Source organism: Leptosomus discolor, chromosome 4 (genome assembly GCF_034619465.1).
Source record: "Leptosomus discolor isolate bLepDis1 chromosome 4, bLepDis1.hap2, whole genome shotgun sequence".
In the NCBI taxonomy this organism is placed as follows: domain Eukaryota; kingdom Metazoa; phylum Chordata; class Aves; order Leptosomiformes; family Leptosomidae; genus Leptosomus; species Leptosomus discolor.
In genome coordinates, this window is record NC_141394.1 from 17398279 (window position 1) to 17420229 (window position 21951).

The 21951-nt window shown below is 38.8% G+C and overlaps 1 protein-coding gene across 2 annotated transcripts in view; it reads left to right on the forward strand.

Annotated features, from left to right (window-relative positions):
- Window positions 1–21951, forward strand: part of SLC10A7 (solute carrier family 10 member 7) — a 151928-nt gene that overhangs the window by 89010 nt on the left and 40967 nt on the right. Inside the window, exon 6 of one of the 2 annotated variants that reach the window (XM_086464258.1) lies at window positions 13156–13191. The exons of the other annotated variant lie outside the window; for it this stretch is intronic. Coding sequence (XP_086320384.1) covers window positions 13156–13191 — 36 coding nt within the window. The remainder of the gene's footprint in view (window positions 1–13155; window positions 13192–21951) is intronic. 2 annotated transcript variants of the gene reach the window in all.

Here is a 21951-nt window from a genome sequence, read left to right on the forward strand (position 1 = left end):
GTGAGGGAAATATTTTCTCTTCATTTCGTTCCAGTCTCACATGCCAGCTCCCTTCCCTGCCTAGGCAGTCTCTACTAGACTAGGAATGTTTTGTTTTCAGAAACAATTTTCCCCCTCTGGAAATATTCTGTTATGTTACTGAATCAAAGATCCACATTTCAGGGCAGATGATTTAAATGCAAACCCGGTATTCATATCAGACAGGGGAAATGCAGGCTCCTTCTGACGGCAAGTTTGAGCAACATAAACCATACAGGAAATAGAAGTACAAAGCCAAGTTTTATTTGCTGCCCTCCCCTCTTTTCTCTGCCCCCCCCCCCTTTTTTTTTTTTTTAACAATTAGTTGTTTAGGCTGCCTCTGCCTGGGTTTTTAACTTTCTACAACTTACCTGCTCCAGTATGCCCAGAGTACACTGATGTTACCATTTCCAGGTAAACTGTGACATGCCATCTTTGTTGGAGGACACTCCACAAAAGCTCCCTGCAGTGGACGTCAGCTTTGGTGATTGTTGCCATGCACAACCTCACAGCAGTACCCTGCCTCTCACTGTGCTCGGGGGATGTGGGCAATGCTGGACAGCCCAAGAGCATTCCTAGGCTGTCCTTGCAAGGGCAGATGGTAGATGTGAGCCAGGCAGTATGAACTTGTGGAGGTGAGTTTCAGGGAGGTAAATTTTCCTCAGACCTGCCAGCTCAAAATCAGTGTAGACAGAGCTCTTTTGATGTGACAGCACTATAGATTCAACCAGTTTCCTGCATGCTTCAAAGCTGCTGTCATTTTCTTCTGAGGTGGAATGAGCGATTTAGGATGCTGTGCTGAGGGACAAGCTGCTATAAGCAGTACCTTGGCCCAGCAGGTCATCTGTGACTTGAACGATGGCATGCAATTGAACAAATGTGCTGTTCTTTTGTCTTGAATGGGAGATCTGCATCTGTATCTAGTGAAGAATATACAAAAAATGAACATCTTTGAAGCAGATGGTTAAAAAAAAAAAATAAATTACAAGATATTCCAAGACTCATATGGCATTGATAACAGGGACAGGGGTTTTGGCCCATTCTACAAGTGAACAAACCCTGCATTTTCTTCATGCAGATGTGCGTATTGAGCACATTAAAATATGCATTAAGCAGATTGCCTGCTCTGCAGGGATATCCAAAACAATGCAGAAGTTTCATACTCTCAACCCTGTGTTTGGACAGTAGGCTAATAGAGGGGTGGCTGAGCACTTACAAAACCACAAAAACATGTCAGTAGGAGAAAAGAAGCAGTTTTTACTGATTGTATAGAATTGATGAAATTAATAACAATCAGTTCAATCTTACTGAAGTATATTTGGACTTAGAATTGAGAAACAACGTTTCTGCTGTAAAATAATTTGGTAACTCTAAACATACTAAAATTTCTTTTGTAAGTAAATTACCTTAAGCAGTTAATTTAAACAGAATCACGTTTCTGTGGTTCGGGTTTCTTTGATATTAGTGTGCTATAGTGTATACTTGTAATTTTTGAGGCAGTTATTTTATTATCTGCCACAGAAAGGTGGTTTATGGTCCTTTCTCCTTATTCACAGTCATTAATAATATTCAGTCCATGAACATTCAGCGATTTATGCACAGTTCAGTTCAGCTGAATACTATAATCCCATTCTAACCATTAAAAACAGTTATCACAAGATAACATTAGGTCAGAACAGAGTGTAGGCTGTTTAAATAGTATTATTGATTGCTGCTTTTGTGAAGATTTTCCTCGGTTGTGTTTAAACCATGTGCTTTTATTTGCTACTGGGTTTTAGAAAAGAAGGCCTGGCAGCATAATTTGAATTGAGATGTCTTGCTTTTGATGCCCAGTTGAAAGTATGTGTTTATAGAGTTTCACTTCTTATCCAAATTACCTAGTTCCAGGCTTTTTGAAGACAAGGCTGCATCTTCAGTTACTTGTTCCAAAGTGGGGAATATTTACTCATCTACTACAGAAGTTACTATAGAAGTTAATGTTTTTATTAATTTTGTTAATGCAGGACTTATTCTGGAATTTATGCAGATTTAGAAAGCAAAATTTGGGGTTACAACTGGGTTTTCAATCAGTTTAGTCTGTGTGTGTCCTGTAGACATTTTGTAGTCTGCCACCCACCCTCCCTGGGGGGTGGATTGGTGGTATACCAGCTGGTGTGTTCTGTTTGTAAAATGTGAAATAATCACTTCTGTAAGACTACAGTCCTAATGTCCGTAGAAATGTATTTGGGAACACTGAAAAGAAAGAATAGATACAAGAACCACCTCTTTTTTTTTTTTTTTTTTTTTAAAAAAAACCAATATGTAACTCATTTATTAGGATCTGCATGTTTTTTAATAATGCCGTTGCTTTCATTGACTGTGTGTATGTATATTTGCATGCATTAAGTTTCTTCTCCAAGAACAATTTTATCTGAGACTGAACTTGCTGGATTCCTAGGAAAACAAACCCATTTTTTTCCTCCCTCTATTTAAACCATGGTATTTGGCTCCTCTTGAGTATGTATTCATAATCTTAAAATAGAAACAACCTTTCCTCTCTGTGCTCAGAATCAACATTATTGTTGAATTCCCAGGCCTAGGAGAATACTGGTTGCATTACAAGCAAATAATTTTCCATTCTGTATGGTGGAAGAAACTGTCCGTTAGTACTAAAAGGGTTAATCATATTACCCCTTTTAAATACCCCTTTGTTTTCTCTGTCCTGTGTTTGCAAAGGAAGACACAATCAAATGGCAAACCTGTGTTTTTGTTCCTTTTCAAAAATCCCCGACAAGCCCATGACACAGGCTACTGCTGTAGCTGTACATTTCTATTCATTATTGATGACTTGGGGCCAGGCAGGCAGCACAGAACACAAGCAATATAGATTACCATATTGGGGGCTGGGTTTATGGGGGTTGTGTATACGCGTGCGCGCACGCACACGTGTGTGTGTGTGTGTGTGTATTTTCATTTGGTTTGGCCTTTGAAATACTCAATTCTGAGAAGAAGTCATGTCTGGGAATAATAGTGGAAACAGATTGAATGAGCTTTGTGATTCATTTTTGTGAAACAATTCAGGGCACTTAAACTAAGGGAGAAAAAGAATGTATGAGTGAGCTCACTTCACAAACTAATTATTGATAGCTTAACTTTCCAGCAGACTTGGAAATGATCCTGAAGGGTCCTGAGCATTATTTATCCCGGGGGATTTGGAGGGCATTTCTCAACTTACAGAGTGTAGTTTGCACCTTGCTGATGAGACATTTTCCTGACAATACCAATGTAAGCTGTCTAATTTATCTACAACAATAATTATAGACAAACTATGCTGTTGGTTTGATTTTGGTATCTCATTTCATGGATACCACGGCCCAAACCCACGGTTTGGATGAGTATGAGAATTACGCCAGCACTTTAGTGATATGTTTTAAGTGGTATTTCTGAATAGCAGGTCACCAAGAGACCTTTGCAATGCTAAGTAAGTGTTTTACTACTGCTGATTCATAATTAATCCTTATTCGTTTTTATTGGCACAACATTCCTGCCCATTATATAAAGTTTTTATTTTCTTCCATATGTCAAAGAGGGGTTGTATGCTGTATTATACTTGCACAGTTTGACGTTCTTGGCTTGAGGAAAAATGAGGAATATAGGAGTTTATTTAAACATAGTGTTTATGTTAACAAAATGAAATGTGCTTTGCTTCGTATATTGGTGATGTGTTTATACAGAAACTGCTCAACTTAAATAGTTTTCAATTACAAGGAAAGCTATAGAAAGAAATAAATAGAATCAATTTTGATAACTGCTTGTAACTGCTCATTTCTGTAGTATTTGTCATAGATTTTCTTTCAGGTTTCTGTAATTCTTCCCTTATGCTTCTGTCTTCTTCACACAACTGATTATCACAGCAGGAAAAGTTAATTCACAGTTTAGTTAAATCAAAGCTTATTGTGTTGAAATATTTTTGAAACATTCAATGGAATAAAATACTGAGTGCTAGAGGGGGGGGTTGTCCAGCTCACAAGGAAGGACAGAAAAGGCTTATAGGGACTTTGCTCTGTCGGATCTCTGAGTTCGGACATCGCAGTTTCAATTCCATTTTACATGTAGAACCTTTTAAAGTAGGACTGGTGTAGACCATAAAAGCTGCTGTCTCTTGTTTTGGGAAGGAGGTGAGAAACCATTGCAGTGGAAGAGGGGCACTTAGCTATTCCAAAAAGCAGTGTCAGTCAAAGCAGAATGCTTGCTTAGTGTATTCCTTTCATTTCTGTGGTTCTGGTTTCTCTTATTGTGACTCAATACTCTTGAATGTGTTTCAAAATACGGAATCAACTGTATGGCTAATTTAACAGTACAACAACTTCTGTTTTAAGCAGATCCTTTTCCCTGGAAGGTGCCACAGCACCATCTAGTGTGCCATCCTTTCATATTGACAGATGGTTTTGTGATAGAGATGCTGAGGCTGGCACGTTTAGCTAGTAATGTCGTCTTAGTAATTAAAATTAGGATTTGCTGGTTACTCCACATAGATCTAAATACAGGAGAAATTTAGATCCTTTGTAACTTTTTTCTGCAAGAAAACAGACTTAAAAATTAGGTCGAAAAATAAGTTTTCTTCTAAAATGTTTGTGTTACTGCATTTCTGTTTTCTACATACAAAACAAAGGAGAAATCATGGTGCACTAACACTGCACTGCCAAAGCATGTAACTGTAAATTTATTATACCCTTACTATACATTAAACTCTTTATCACAAAAGGGCCATGCTTATACCTCTAGACACCCTAATTCTACAAGCTCTGTGTGTCTTTCCTCCTCAGTCCTGCTAAGGTCATGCTATATGGTGTGAGAACTGCCTGCATTGTAGAAATTACAGGATTGCATCAAAATTATTTTTTGCAAAGGCAAGGGGATCACTGTGAAAAATGCATGTGTGTGGATGACGGAGAAGTTTCTTCTCCCTTTTATGCCTCCTCTAGGGAAGGCCCACCTCATGGCAGTGTATAAATTCAGTTCCTATGCTGACATACGGTATTATAGGGATCTTGTTCTTCGCTGACACCACATAAGAAATAATTTCGGACAGGATCAGACAATGGTTTAATGAACTGGAACTAGGAAAAGTATTGTGCATGTGAGGAAGTTTTAAAAGATTCTCATTGAGGTGGGAGGTAAAGGAGAGGAAGAAAGTCTTGAGGCCAGGAATGATGGTCAGCATAAGCAACTGAAGAGGAAATGGGAAACAGTTGGAGCTACAGGCTCGGCAGTATCGTTGAATGTGCTGAAGATGTTAACAAGACTTGAACATGTTGCACAAGAGAGGGACAACAAAAAGTTGCAGGAAGGTGTTACAAGTTTGAGTGGGGGATATGGCTCTATCCCATTCCAGATACGTGAGCAAAGGCCCACCAAAATCTCCTTTAGTCACGCACAGCATTGTGGGCTTCTGCAGAAGCAGGAGGTTGCAGCCCTTGGGAAGTATGGCCAGAAGCAGTTTCCCCAGCAGCACCCCCCCACCCGTTGTGGGAGCTATTCCACACTCTGCCAGACAGCTCCCATCTAACTGAATTTCATTTAGTTGTTCTTAAATATTGCTAATGTAGGTTGTGAGGTTTCATGATGTTTGCTGGAAGCTCTCATTTGCAACTATGATTCAGAATTTTGTTGTATTTTGTGCATCATTCCAGATGCTATTCCAGTATCACCTGCGAAGCCCCAAGAAGTTTTTATAGTTGCTTTAAAACTTCAGGGTCCTTGCTACTGTGTTCTTCACTATTCTGTTGCTGTGTAGGAAGAATATTTCTAATGTGTTGAAGATGCCCTCTGCTGGGAAGCCAGGCAAACTAGGCTTATATGGAGTTTTACTTTTCTGAAACACTCTTTTCATATTCTTGGCTTAACTCTCAATCCCATACTGGAACCTCACCCCTCAACCTTACTGAAAAAAAAAAAAAGCTTTCTCTTTCTGGCTTTATTCTTTACACTCAATCTGTGACAAGTGTAGTAGTGTTACTGCCAATAGTTCAGATCACTTTTACTTCCTAGTTTCTAGGTTCTGTTGGGTTGAAGGACTGTTACATTCCTTTTGATTCCATTTTGATTTCATACTTGCATAAAATCTGTGTAAGAGTAACATCTGCAATTAGTAATTTTTATTAAATAGTGGAAATGCTTTTGATTTCTACTATTATCTGATGCGAGTATACTTTTTAATATTATATATATATTTATCTATTACTTATTTTTAAATTTCCCTTCCCACTGTAAAGGCCACTAGGTTGACACAACAGAGCAAAGGTGGTACAATGTCTGCAACGATTCACAAATTGCCATACGTAATCTCATAGTTGATATGAAAACTGGTTTATTTTGTCCCCTCTGATAAAGCAAAAGCCATTTTGATATAGCACTTCTAATTTTACAGTTTGGTTATTTAAATCCAATATTGGCCTAATTGAATAATGTGCAGCTAGTATTGTGGTACTTACTTATAATGATAGTTGAATTAGGGTTATGTAGAATTGTAGTTTCAATTTCGTATTGTAGTTCGTTGCCTTGGTGTTGTACAATGTTTATGAATTTAACAGAAATGTGTGAGTTTAACTTCATGCTCTTTTCAGTATCTTTTCAGATTTTCCTGTTATTTACTATGGGGAGGATGAGTGTAGTTAGTATCCGAAAAAGCATCAATTCATAAGCCTTTGTTCTCCCCAGCATTCAGATCAGTTATTTGATATAAAACAGGACAATAAAGAGCTAAATTACATATTTTATTTTGATGTCTTACAGTTGTATGAACTGTCTCGGAATCAGCCATGTCATTGGAGTAGCTGACAGAAAAGGGATGTACGGCAGGAGACTTTTAAAGGCCTATGTTTTGCCCCTGAAATGATTTTGAAAATAATTAAATTGGAAAACAAAAGGCAAGGGATAGTTTGGCATCAGGAGCTTCAGTGATGTCCATGAAGGAACAACACAGGGACACTGAAGTTGCACCATGGGCAATGACTGAAATTACAAGCACACCAGAAAGGGCAGTTCTAACTTAATCTCTGAGATTGCAAGAGATAAAGCCAAACATTTGTGTTATTTACATGGACATGAAGTTTGAAAGGGAGAAAATGTATGATTTATTATGGAAATCTAGTTCAACATCTCATTCAACAAAAATTTCTCATCTCCAGTGTTGTCTTTAAGTAGGAACAAAGGAGCAACGTAGTTTGTATAGCCATACTTCTACAAATATTAAAAACTCTTTAAAGAACCCCAAAAAAAAGTTGCCTCAAATAGGCTCCTGCAGCCACTTGATCGAAATACTAATGCACTGAAATATTTTCCAAACAATTTCAGTTACAGACTTGAAATCATCGTGTTAAAATGGTTTAGTACTCAAATACTGAGATATATAAAATTCCCGGTTGTCTATGCAACTCTGTTATCAGGCCCTTTTCTGTTGTGACCGCCCTTCATTCAGTGCACGCTCATGGCTTCACAAGAACTTGCCTAGTCCCAACCTGACTTTTAGTGCTTTCTGCTCTTGTGGTTTGGAATCAAGTATATTTAGCATAGGGGTTTTTATCACGTTCTGTGGCATCTGTCAAGAGGTTCTGCATGGTTCCAAAGGTAATTGGGGACAGGTGGAAGAAGGGAGAAGACAACTAATTTCTGAGGATTTTGGCTGGATATCCAGGTATGCGAGGGCCCTATTTCAGCAGTAGGAGCCATTCTTCACATGATATCTAAAATTAAGATTACTGCAAAGCAGTTCAGCATGGGACTATACTTTAAATCAATTTATTCAAGGGGATGTATAATGTGGTATTGCCGCTAATAAGCAACGCTTTGTACAGGTGTCATGTTGCAATGTGGAACTGGGACCAGTCTGAGGGATGAGAGCAGGGGGGAGTCTTGTACTCCTTCATTTGAATAGACTGAGAGTTAGCTTTGAGCGCTGTCGTGGTCTTTACAGTTTCTATCATGTTCTTGAAAACACTGAATAAGAAGCTTTTTGACTTTTAGGAGAGCCCACTCTTTTTCCTTTGTGATGGTACCAGATTTTTTGAGAACATCTGTTTATCTATATTCTGTCAGATCTTTGGTGCTAGCTGTCTGTTGCTCACAAACATACCAAATTCAGACCTAGAAGTACTTTTATAGAGGCAGGGTTCTCTTTTTGAATTGTAAGACATTATAAAGTAGTCTGCAAGTCTATCAAAAACAAAATAAAGAAAAAAAATTATTTTAAAAACATACTTCCAAGCACAAAATCAAGGAAACAAAAGACGTAAGAAGAAACAGAAATAGTAAGTGTTTCAAGGTAAAGTCTATCTCTCAAACAGGAAAACTGTACAGATTTTGGCGGGGGGGGGGGGGGGGGGGGGAGGGGGGGAATGGGGGGCATTGGGGGGGGGGATGGTGGTGGGGCACAGGCTGGGTTTTTTGGTTGCTCTTTCTGTTCCAAACAATGCCAGTGACTCCTGAAATAAAACCATGTGAGAAATACTCCTGTACGCGTCTTCGTCTGCTGTACACAGATGGAGTTTCAGTTCTCATTCATGCTTGTCTTCTGATAAATTATCCAGAGTTCATAGCCATTTTTCTCACACCTTACCCTACCAGTAGTAATGGAAATGCTGCCCAGTTAACTTTTTACTAATCTTTACTCAGTTTATAACATAACACTGCTTACACTTTTGCTCCTTTTGTGTCCTGCTCTGATGAAGCATGCAAGAACATCTATAGCTTTAAGCACAAGTAAATAATTGATTTCAGAAATACACATTTGTTCAGAACCTTGATTACAAACTCCATTTTTTTTTTTCTTTCTAGCACTGCTTCATAAGACAAATCAGACCTGACTTTGGTTAAGGTTTTTTTCGCTAGTAATTGCCACATGCATGTCATCCTGATGACCTGTAAGAATGAAGAAAAATTGCAAGGGAAATTTGTGGGTAAAGGAAACGAGGGAAAGTTCACATGTGTTTCATGCCTCATTACAATAATCCTTGCTTATCTTCTACCATGTGTCCCTCTGGATCTATGCCCACCTTCTTCTTACTATTTGCATAATTTCTTTCTTAATGATTTGCCATCATAGTTTCAAATCGATTATGTTACTTCCTTTTGCTGTCTGATCTGGTAGCCGATTACATATTGATTCTACATATTCTTTCACAGAATAAACACCTTGTAATATCTGCTCTGCAGCAATGCTGTACTGGATGAAACCTATAGAAAACCTCTTAACATCTTTATACAAGACAAATAACAATGAAATGTATCTCCAAGTACATTCTTGCTGTTAAAGTGTATGTTTATGCACATGCTTGCACACACAAACCCGTATTTAAACTCTCTTAATTAAGATGTTTCATGGTCTTTACTGTAAAAAGAAATGTGTTTACAGGTATCTGACTATTCAGACTCCTGTGTTGTATCAGTGTCTCAGATCAGGTTGATATTTTTTCATCCCTTTCCACTAAAATCATTGAAATATATTCAGTCAGTCTTTCACATCAGAGGTGTAAATGGATTTCTTGAAAGTTTTTCTGCTGATAGCAAACGGCAATCACTTTACAACTTTGACTCCATTGTGGGCAGCAGTCGCAGAGCTTAACACTCCACCCGAACTTTGAAGATGCTAAAACTGTGTAATGACCTTGCATTCTCAAGGGCAGATGCTCAGCTTCTGCTGGAAGTGCTAAATCTACAATCTGTTTATCTCCATACACTATGTATTTGACAGCACTTGCCTGGGAAGCAAGGCAGTGAAAAGCATAGTTAAATTTAGTTACTTTTTCCTCTCTGATTGTGGTAGTGTCCACTGGACTTAGACACAGTAGTCTTTATTTTAATTTTTAGCTTCCTTCAGCCTGTCGTAGTCCTAGAAAGCAATCACGCTGTCAGTGTCAGAATATGGTCGTCTTTGTGAAGCCTCTGCTAGTCAGTGAGCTGGATCATGTAGAGAAACTCTTTTCTTCCACCTTTTCTTTATTCTGACTGGATCAGATTTTGGTTTTACCGTCAAAACCTAAATTGTTTTCTGTATTTTCTGTCAGTAGGCTTTAGACTCAATGTGCTTTATATGTTATTCTTTAGTGGGTATGAATTGAGATGCATTACATAATGCTTATGATCATATTCGCGAGCACACTTCTAATGAAGAGGTAATGTGTTGAAGCAAGGCAGCGTGTGCAGGGAAAGGTAATTCGTTTTGTTTGATATACCGTCGTCATGTTCAAAGCTGGAACAGAAACCTGAAGAGAAAGGCTTTTGAACAGAAAAGCATGCCGGTATTTTCAGGTAACATATAAATGGGCTTTACATGCCCAAAGTTTGTTCTTTCCCAAATCCATCAGTTGGTCTGGTAACAGGTTCCCTTCCCCTCACAAATCTTGCCTTGCTTGCACCCGTAAACCATCACAGTCACCACAGCACTACTGATTGAAAAAAAAAAGCCTTTGGTTTTAATATAATCCCTGTGGTTTTTCAAACCAGTGCTCCTTATCAAAATAAAACATTAACATCAAATTACTCTGATTCAGCAACAGCATCTATTTTTTAATGTGAACTTGTCTGTTCTGTCAGGTAATTGTTTAGCTTCCCAGGGAATTGTGTATGTGTTGCAAACAGGAAAATTCAACCTTGTAAATCCTTTCTGTGGTGAGGCAACAGGAAACTTTCTTCTGATTATTGCAATCACCAGGTTTAATAGCAAAATTTTGTAAAGAATTGCTGGAATTGACCTTTTGGATGTTAGGTTTTCAACAAGCTGAGTTGGAAATCTATTTATGAGGTATACCAGGTTTCGCTTTCTCTCCGCTTACAGAATTATGAAGGAGTGTCATTGTCAGAAAGGTTAATGTTTTCTTTTGTGACATATGCTTTGAATTAGCAGTAGCTGTTGCCCACTGTGTTAATATCACCAAGCTTCTAAAGCAAATATATACCAGGTCACGGGTCCCATCCTAAAGAGGAAAGACACCATCTTTGTTTATCAACAAGATAAAAGGGAAGGTTGCTGATTTCTTTTTTTATTACCTTTGCATTTTTTTGTAATGTATAAAAGTGCTATGAAGTGCAGAGACATGAAGCGTGTAAGAAATGACTAATGGTGCTGAATCAGTGAGTTCCTTCAGATTTAGAGAAGAGCTGGCTGGACTCATCAGCTGGCAGCACTCATCAGCTGGCAGCGTGCTCTCTTCTCCCTACCCTCAGTGCTCGTTTGGAGTACAGGATACTTTTGGTGTATCACCTCCCACTCCATCCATGTTCCTCTTTGCTCATGTGAAGGTTTGAAGGTGGAACCCTGCTACAGTGGTGTTCTACCATCCCAAAATTACGGGATGCTTAGGGAATACTCAGGCACTTGGTAATATTTGAGCTGTGCAGCTGTAGTTGTCAATGGGGAAAGGGGAGAATGGGAAAGTGTGGCTCACCTATTCTTAGTAGTAGTTCATAAAAACTGGAGTTTGGTCATTCTGATGAAGTAACTGTGTTGCATCTACGTTATACAGATCTTACTGTCAGTTCTCTGTTCTAAGCATCATAGGTGCTACTGTACGCAAGTGTCAGTTTCAGCTCTTGGTGCCTCCTCCCTTTGTCAAGTTTTGTCTCTTCCTCTACAGCTGGTATACTTGAACATGTATATTTCTTCATAACTGTTATCTGCATTTTGGTCTAGGCCTCCCTGTAAACAGTGAGTGACTCCCTGAAGCAATTCTTATTGCTTCTATTTCTTCTCTTTCTAGTCTTTTATGATCTATCTCAGCTGTGACATTTGCAAAAAGATAAATGATTATGGATAGCTAGGCTGTGGGCCAGTCAGATATGGCATATATTATTTATTTCAAAATATGTTTTTAAATTCTGCAGAGCCTTCGAGTTGCACAGCTTTAACTGTTGCCTCCTCGATCCTTCTTGTCTGCTATCATTTGTGGCATTTGCTTCCTGCATTTTGTTTTAAGAGTGCAGTAGGAACTCTGGATCCATGACTTTTTGTGGACTTAGAAAGCAAGTACAAAACAAGTTGTATAAGGTTTTTCTGTATATTAGCTTCCAAAAGATAGAAGTAAAGCTGTGCTACTCAAGGGTAAATGAAAAGCAGGGGACAACTGTTTTTTTGTTCAATTGTTTCTCACTTGGAGCTAAAAAGAAACAGAAAATAAGCATCCTTTTAAATGGATGTGAGCAAGTTGTGGACTTTTGTCCTTTAAACAATAAAGTTTGTGAATAGCTGAAAGGCTAGCTATTCTTGAGACATATCTGGATGAAGAATGGTCTTGGCTTAGAGAAGTTATGAGCAAATATTGTGAATTAGCATGCGTTAAATGATAGAATCATTTTATTGAGCAATAATAAAATATTGAAGTCAGATGGGAGGGTGATGGGGAATTGCTATTTGCAGCTATGAAACCAATGCATGTCATGTTAACTCACAACCCAAACAACTCATTTTAACTCTCATGAAACTTAAAATCCTCTATTTTGTCCAGTCATCAGCTTTAAACCTGTTCCTTGTCAGTGAAGACAACAAATCTTTTTGCTTGTATCTGCCTGGGGGATGTGGAAAGCTGAGGTGGTCCTGTGTGATTAAATTAGATGAAAGACTTGCCTTCTACCAGTGAGACGCAAAGTCTAATCAAGTGAAATGAGTTTTGAGATCTCAGCTCATTTCCTTGGGGAATATCAGTTTACATTACACAGTCACGACAACTAATTCATCACGGTTGATGTGGCTTTTCCTCAGAAGAGGACCTGGGACTGGGTAGCATGGGACTTGATCACAAGTCTCCCCCTACGGAGGTGCAGCTTAGTGAAGTTAAGATACAGCATGGTGAGAGGAGAGTTTTAATATGTTTTTTAAAATAAATGAGCTGTATTTCTGTGTATCAGATCTTTTAGAATAGGGGGGCTTAGGTGCAAAATGGGGAAAGCTAAAGATAAAAAAAAGATACTTTGTACTGAGTATAGTTTATAAAATGATAGGTTTACAGATGTTGAAGAACATACACAGTGAAGAGCAAAGTTCAACTTCTTGTCACCTAATTTCTGTGATGTTGAATGATGTTTGTTTATTTCCATGCACTAAGGTACAAGGAAGTAAGGACTATTCTGCTTCCCTGACTAATAGAAGACTTTTGTTTCTTTCAGGGCATTGTTATAACTCCACTTCTGCTTCTGCTTTTTGTAAGTATCTTGATCTTAAGATGTCTTTTTACTGGGTAATCTTGTACCTATTAGGCAGTATATTTAAGATATAAGTTTGGGTGATTTAACAACACTTAAATAACGAGGAAGATTTTTGTGGTCAGTATTTGAAATAAGCTGCCTCCCAGAAAGGCCATCAAAGTGTGTGGCAATGAATGCAAACACTACCTGTACATCATTCTAAGGGGACCAAAACATGTTGTTCTTGTGGTACTACAAAACCATATGCTATTAGTCAGGCTGGGTAAAGTACAATCACTTGCCAAGGGATATTACCGAGTGATTACTCAGTTAGGAGATCTCTTGGAGAGCTTTCATGTGCAGGAGCTGGACAAGATTGTACTGATCCAAAATGGTCAACAGGCCAATTGGAAAAGCACTGTTCAGATAAACAGAGCCTCACTCTTGGACAACTGAGCCCGTGGGTATTTTTGTGGTGGAGGTTAGTGAGATAGCAGCAGCAGCAGCAAGACAAATTACTGAAGCCCTTGTGTATCACTAAATGTGATGCTGCTTCATTCCTGTTAGTTGAAGATTTCTTTTTCAGTCGTTAGTCTTCAGTCTGGGCCTTGGTTCCTTACAGTTCACGGTAGAAGAAAAAGGAGAAGACCAAGTTTTATCTTCATGTTTTATAAAGGTACGAATATTAGTGTACAATGAAGAGTCTGTAACAGATGGGTAGTCGTGCTTTAGTAAGTCCCTTATCAGTTAGCACCTCTTGGTGCTTGAGAATTTGCTGGCATGTATGGTATGGTGCAAGTTACTGAAGACTGTGGCTTTGTGAAGAACAGGGAATTAGGCTGAAGCACTTCAAGGATTTCAGGAGAGGTGTACCTTGTCTTTTATGTTTATCTTACTAATTGCATTGTATGTAAGCTGGCACCCTGGAAAGAGGGGTAAGTGTGAAGATAGTCTGAAACAATTTGTAAGTGGCATGCAAGTGGCACACTGTTTATAGTAGGAATGCTTAAGCAGCATATATACTGTATCCAAATATAGCAGTGTGTACTAAACTGGGATAAACGGTACTGTGAGAGTGGCTGTAACATTATCAACTGCTGCTTCAGTAAAGCTGTGTGGGAAGATTTTTATTTTACTATAACAGATTGTAATTCATCTGATGTAGCTATGTTTACACAAGAACTGCTTTAACCATATCGTATATATCAGTACACACCAGCAAAGCTTTCTTGATGTACCTGGGACCATAGACTTACTGTAGGTTGGAAAAGATAACTGTTCTAAGAAAAACTGGCATTTTGTTATTCTTGCACTGAATACATTGATTCCAGATAGTCTTGCCTCTGTTTTCCCATCCTCTTCCCTCCTGTATGGAACGTGTTTCTTCCACAGGCATTCGTCCAGAGACCTGTGCCTTTGTTTCTAAGTGACTGAAACTTCAGCAATGTTTACTTTTGCTCGTTGTCAACTTTTACCCAGCTATACCTCACTGAGTTTTGGTGCTCTACATAGCCAAAAAGGATATTTTCTGTAGAAATTGAAGTGTTAAGGAACAATCGATATACCTTTTCAAGCAAGATAAAGATCTTTCCTTTGGTGACTTTATGGAGAGATAACAAGATATTCTGTCCTATAAATTGCAGTTTTCACTGCTACTTCTCAAAAGAAGTGGTAAAACTTCATGTGTGCAAGAACAGGAAGGTAAAGCGTATGCCTCTGTTCTTCCTACCAGCCCTGGAGACACTTGTATGAGAAGTGTGTAAGATGCACATTAATTGTTGTGTGGTTTGTAACATGACTCGGAGCTGTTCTTCTTGAAGGAAAATACACAAGTGAATTGTTTTTTCATCGGAGTGATAAACAAACTAGTCTGGGGATGGGGGGAGTTACAAAAAATGCATTGTTTTGTCAGAAAGCCCAACGCTTGAGGACTTCTCTTGGGTATATAAATATTTACAACTCCTTGAGATCTTTGCTGAGGACTTGACACGAGAAGAGCAGCTATTCTGGTCAGCCCAGCAGCACATCTTGCTAAGATGAGGTTCACCTTCTCTGAAGGTTCAGTTTATCCTGTGGCAGGTGTTTAGGATAGTGAACTAAACGTGCACATCCTGATGCATTGTTCCTGTACCCTGGTAGTCTGTGGTTTGGACTGTTGAATCCTTTTTTTTTTTCTTGTGAACCTCTCTAATTTTCCTTTGAGTTTCCGTGATACACTTGGCCTGCTCAACATGTAGTGGATTCAAGGACATAGTTCACATGCTTCTGTTCACTTGTTTACAACCTGCTGCTTGATCATTTCATGTGGTGCTGTGTAGTTACTGTAGAGTGAGAAATACTGACTAGTAATTTCCTGGTTATCTTTTCTGGACCATTCATTAGTTTAGTCATGCAACTTAGCTTTAATGCTTAGTTAATAAAGGGTGGAATTTTTAAGTTTTCAAGATAAATCTCTCATTTACCTCAACAGTAGCTAAAGCTGGGCTTCTGAATACCATTCAGGGACCTTTGAAGTCAATGCCTTCAGTGAATTTTATTTCCCAAATTTAGTACTCACAAGCATTAACTCTTCTACAGAAGCATACTATGACAGTCTGAATGCTGTATTGTATTAGTGATTCTACTTGTTAGTCTCACTGTATACAATGCATAAAATGCCCTTCATGCTGCCAGAAATAAAATACATGGTTGTCTATTAGCTTGCTTTTGTTACATAGCTTAACCTGCGGTAGCGGTCATGGTTTAAATTTTGCCCTGTGTGCATCAGAGCATATAGTGTTCTGAACTGCCTTTCGTGTTCATAATTGCCTAGCAATGTAAATATAAATTGTCTAAACAACATTGATAAAGGCACGTTGAAGCTTATAATAAATAATGCATTTAATGCAAATAATTTATCATCTTAAATGAATGGTGTTGAATGTAAGATTGTCAGTTACGTTTCTGAAAAGTGTATTTCTACTATGAAACTTTTGGTGTAAAGCTCCCTCAAAAAAAGCATTCTAAGAGATTCTGATTGATTTAATGAAACCTTAAATACTGTGCACATAATTACCAGACTGTATCCTTGTGAGGATGCCTAGCTAGGCTTTAAAGAATAGCAGCATTCACCAAGGATACCTCTGATTAACATTTTACTGAGGAAGAAGCTATTGAATCTGTCTTCCAGATGTGTTAATTTGCATCCTCATGTTAACCCTTATTATTAACAGTTAATACGTTATATTCCCAGCAAAGATGTTATAAATGGGCAATGTTCCATAAACTATATATAATTGATAGGAGTTCATATATGTGGTGAATGGGAGTGTTGAAACAAAGTGCCGTGAGATACATCAGTTTCAAGTTAACATGGGGTTATGCTGTTCACATTTCTTTGCAACATTCCGCAATGTTTCATTAATGATGATTAGGACACTGTGTACCAAAGCATTCAGAGAAGGATGCTGTCTGTCTTCCTCTTGTCAGGTCATATACTTACCTGAAGCCAGAGGTAACAGATTGATCACGAAATTTTTTTAAAGCAGGGAAATAAGTTTTATTTTCTCAAAGGTATTTTGGGGAAAAAAAAAAACCCACCAACTAGAAATTGAAGTGTAGACTAAAATTTCCTTTTGGAAATAACTATATTGCTATCAATAAATAATGACTACAAATAGGTTAAGTAACGCCTGAGGAAGTTAGTCACTTGGGTATGACTGTCCATCTCATCATATGACTTGTTCTCAATGTTCAGTTTAGTTATTTTCTTTAGTAATTGTAATAACATTTTATGATTTGTAATAACAGTTTATGATTTGAATTCTTAAGTACACTGCATATGGGCAAATTTACATTACTAAAAGACAGTTAAATAAAAGGTGTTGTCATACTGTGAAGATAATAGTGCTGTGATCTCTTTAATAACCTTGAGATGTCAGCACCTTTTAATGATGTCTTGTTTGAAAGACAGAACTTCAGGAGAGCGCACTCTGCAACAGTTGTAGCTGTATCATCTCATATGTCCTTATATTGTAACTTTAGTCGTGAAAATGGGCATATGTATGAATGCAGGTTTATTTTCATTGGCCAAGAAGGCCAACGGCATCCTGACCTGTATCAGCAACAGCGTGGCCAGCAGGAGCAGGGAGGTGATCGTGCCCCTGTACTCGGCACTGGTGAGGCCGCACCTCGAGTGCTGTGTGCAGTTTTGGGCCCCTGACTACAAGAAAGACATTGAGGTGCTGGAGCGTGTCCAGAGGAGGGCAACGGAGCTGGTGAAGGGTCTGGAGAACAGGTCTTATGAGGAGTGGCTGAGGGAACTGGGGTGGTTTAGTCTGGAGGAGGCTGAGGGGAGGCCTGATCGCTCTCTACAGCTACCTGAAAGGAGGTTGTAGTGAGGTGGGGGTTGGTCTCTTCTCCCAGGTAACAAGTGATAGGAGAAGAGGAAATGGCCTCAAGTTGTGCCAGGGGAGGTTTAGATTGGACATTAGGAAAACTTTCTTTACTGAAAGAGTAGTCAAACATTGGATCAGGCTGCCCAGGGAAGTGGTGGAGTCATCGTCCCTGGAGGTGTTCAAAAAATGTGTAGATGTGGCACTTCTATGTTATGATATGGCTACTTCCATGTACCAGTATAGGTTGGTGAATGAGCTGTTAGAGAGTAGCGTAGGGGAAGGCGTCCTGGTGGACAGCAGGATGACCATGAGCCAGCAATGTGCCCTCGGGACCAAGAAGGCCAATGGCATCCTAGGGTGTATTAGAGGGGCTGTGGTCAGTAGGTCGAGAGAGGTTGTCCTCCCCGTCTACTTTGCCCTAGTGAGACCGCATCTGGAATGTTGTGTCCAGTTCTGGGCCCCTCAGTTCAAGAAGGACAGGGAACTGCTTGAAGGAGTCCATCACAGAGCCACAAAGATGGTTAAGAGGGTGGAACATCTCCCTTAAGATGAAAGGCTGAGGGAGCTGGGTCTCTTTAGCTTAGAGAAGAGGAGATTGAGGGGTGACCTCATTAATGTTTATAAATATGTAAAGGGCGAGTGTCAGGAGGATGGAGCCGGGCTCTTCTCGGTGATGACCAATGACAGGACAAGGGGCAACGGGTGCAAGCTGGAGCATAGGAGGTTCCGTGTTAACATAAGGAAAAACTTTTTCACTATGAGGGCGACAAAGCACTGGAACAGGCTGCCCAGAGAGACTGTGGAGTCTCCTTTTATGCATACATTCAAAACCTGCCTGGACGCGTTCCTGTGTGACCTACTCTAGGTGGTCCTGCTCTGGCAGGGGGAGTTGGACTAGGTGATCTCCAGATGTCCCTTCCAACTCTGACCATTCTGTGATTCTAGACATGGTTTAGTGGGCATGGTTATTAGGTCAATGGTTGGACTTGATGATCTTAGAGGTCTGTTCCAACTTAATGATTCTATGATTGAGGGATTTCATATGCCTTTGTATTGCACTGGATGGAGGCCAGCCTGATACCTCAGGAAGGTCATGTCTTGCATTTGCTCTGGAAGGAGATTGAGCACAGATATTGTACTACCATGTAAGAGGATGATGGAGAGTTACTTTTTTCATGTGAATATAGGTCTGTTCCTTTCCAGCCACATTGGGATGGAGTTGCCCTTTCTCTCCTTAAAGTCGATTGGGCACGTGAACTGGCAATTTTACCAAGCCACACAAGCTTATGATTTTGTTGGTTGTGTTCGGTATCAGAATACAAGAAGTCAGTCATCTGCACACCTGTTGGAGCTAAATGTGATGCTGCCATTTTTATGGCGCAGTATCCCAGCTCTGCCACCCTGGTATTACCCTTACTGTTGACACTCAAAGCCTGACAGATGTGGTCTCTTCAGTTGTTGGATAGCTAGTTAGCTATCAAAGTAAAAAAGTCAAGGTGTGTGAATCTATGTATTTTTATTGAAAGCCATCAAAGAAAATGTTAGGGATAAGTAAGTATTTTACATTCTTATGTACTTTGCATGCTTCAGAAGCAAGTCTGCAAACCAGTTAATATGGAATGTTAAAGAGCCAATGCAAAATTCATGTGTATTTTTAAAAATACACTTGGCAAAAACCTCCGTGTAACTGTCATGCATTGCTCCCATCTTTGTTGTTTTACCAAAGAAGATTACCATGACATTTGTCTCAAAATGGAATCTTCCCAAGGCTTTGTCAGCTTGCTTCTTTTCTTGCTGTATTCGGTGATGTTTTCTTTTCTGGTACCCTCTCAAATTTCTGAATTTTATAGTAACTATTTTTATGGTGGCATTGTAGTGGTGATGCCATAAGTACTAGAAAGTAGCACTGCTGAAAGAATTCAGGGGTAGACAAGTGAAGGAAATTCTGTGAGAGTATCATGGAGAAAACTGAAATAAAATGACTGGTGAATAAGGACGTGAATGAAACTAGAAGCTGATTGAAATATTGAAGTTAAAAGCTTTCCCCTGTACTTACAATCCTTAAATAAAAACATTGGTTTAAATTTGTGATACTTCTCAAATTTTTGCCAAATCTCCAATCCCGTGTATTTCAGATGAATCTTTTTATTGAAAGGACCTGTCATTACATATTTTTTTTTTAACAGAATTTCTACAGACTATGCCTTGTTTTCCCTCTCAAGCACTTGGTAAATGAGAGTTGATACCAGTCAAATGAATTGTTAAATATGCAAATACTTTAGTAGCTGGAAAGCCTTGGAAGTTAATAAGGAAGTTGCAGCTAATGGATTTCACTAGTATGTGACAAAAGGCTGATTACAGTGAGGGGGGGGAAGGGGGGGAAGCAGCATAGTGCATTAGCTGTTAACAGATTAACTCATCCATGTGGAAGATTTAAAGTGCATCATTATTTCTACCTGGTTATTTACCTCACCACTTCCTTTCCCTTTAATCATTGGGAAGACAAAATTCTCTAATCTGATCCAAACCCTTTACAGTTAACTAGAACTTTTTAATGACTGCCATGAAATATTTATGTAATCATTTTATTACTTTTTCAAATTCACTTTTTATGGCTTTGTTATATAAATTTGATACAAATAACAATGAGAGAATAACAGGGGCCCTGCCTCTTCCTGACACACGCACAAAATATTGTAAATTTGTCTAGGTAGAAGACTTTAAAATATGTAATGTTTCTGTGGAGGACTTTTCTACTTGGTTTTGCTCTTGAAATTTTCACCTACACAATACTAGGGGAGCCTTTTAAGTACACATCATGCTTCTACATAGCAGAAACTAACCACACATCATAACTGGATCACAGAACCAGGATACCAGGAGGATCATAGCCCGACTCACCCAGTCTGCCTATTTTCCATGCTGTCCTATTCACCTCAAAACTGAACATGATCCAACTTAAAAGTAAAGATTTTTGCTCTCCCTCCACCCTTGCAATACTAGAAACTTATATTTCTGATGAGCAGAAACCTGATTTCCAGTAAGTATTTTTGACAGGTGTTTTACCCATTTGTCTTTGTTGCCAGTGTTATACACCTGAATAGCACTTCTCTGCAGTTTATCACCATGGCTCAGACATAGTGTACAATCCTGTCCTCTTTCCCAGTTTTCAGTCATCTCAGCTAAACAAGCCACGCATTTCTAATCTTTGAAACAGAAATAGAAAAAAAAATTAAAACATATCCCTTTTTTAGAGGTGTTTTGTGCACCTGTTCTAGTTTTAATTCCTTCTTCAATCCAGGTAATAACAATCGTGCATAGCTATGCAGTGTTCTTCACAAGGGCTTATCCAGGCTTGTGCAATGTAACAAGTGTCTCCTACCTTGATTGATTTATTTCTTCTGGTATGTCACAGCTGCCTTTTTCATGAATACATAGTATTCATGGTTCTTAATTATCCTGTATTTAATAATCTATTTCTTTCCAGTTAGCCACCCCCTTGTTTGCAGCAGAGTTTTTGGATACTAGTCCTTAAGTCTCAGCTCTCCGAGGGTATTAATCATCTAACTCCCATTTAGGTTCCTTTGGGTTGTACTCTTGATCTCATTTCTTTATATTAGCGCTCAAGATCACTGTACCATGGTAAAGTGGAAGAGTAGTTCTGGTATATTTCAGATTAGGAACACCTATGGCTATTTTTACAGCTCTATAAAAGGCTTTAAAATCGACAAGTATGTTTGGATTGGCTTGGTATTTAATGTGTCATAGGGGAACCCAGAATTGGATTAGGCATCTGTGATCACTTAACAAGGGAACCCCAGAATATACACATGTCGTCCAAGCCAGGAAAAAGAGAAAAAAAAAAAAAAAAAAAAAAAGTTGACAGATTGTCAGCTTTTCTTTCTCCACACTTCTGATTATGAAACTTTGATTTCTTTATTTTTTTTTTTTAAACAAAACTGGGGGGTATATGTAGACAGCTAGGTTCTTTTATGTTTGTGCCAAATCAATTCCCATGGCCACAGAAGCATCTAGAATATGCAAGAATTTGAAAAAATGTACCATAATACCAGAGTATCTCTTTTCTTTAGCAGAACTGGAGACTTAAGTCTGTCTTTAATTCTTAAGAATAACAGTGAAAGATCTATTTGTTAAAATAAACGACTGCCAAACCTTTGAACATGATCTCTGTTGTACCTTTAGCCCCTTTCTCTGAGGCAACAGACAACTTGCAGTTTTTGATAAAAGCTTTATTGTAAAATCTAAATACATTTTATAGAAACTTCATTCTCGGTGATATGCCTCCCCTTGCCTTCCTTCTGCTGCTGTTAGCACCCATTAGAGGTGTACAATTCAGTACCAATGACTCTTGGTCAGTTGCTGGGAGCTGGAATCTTCTACG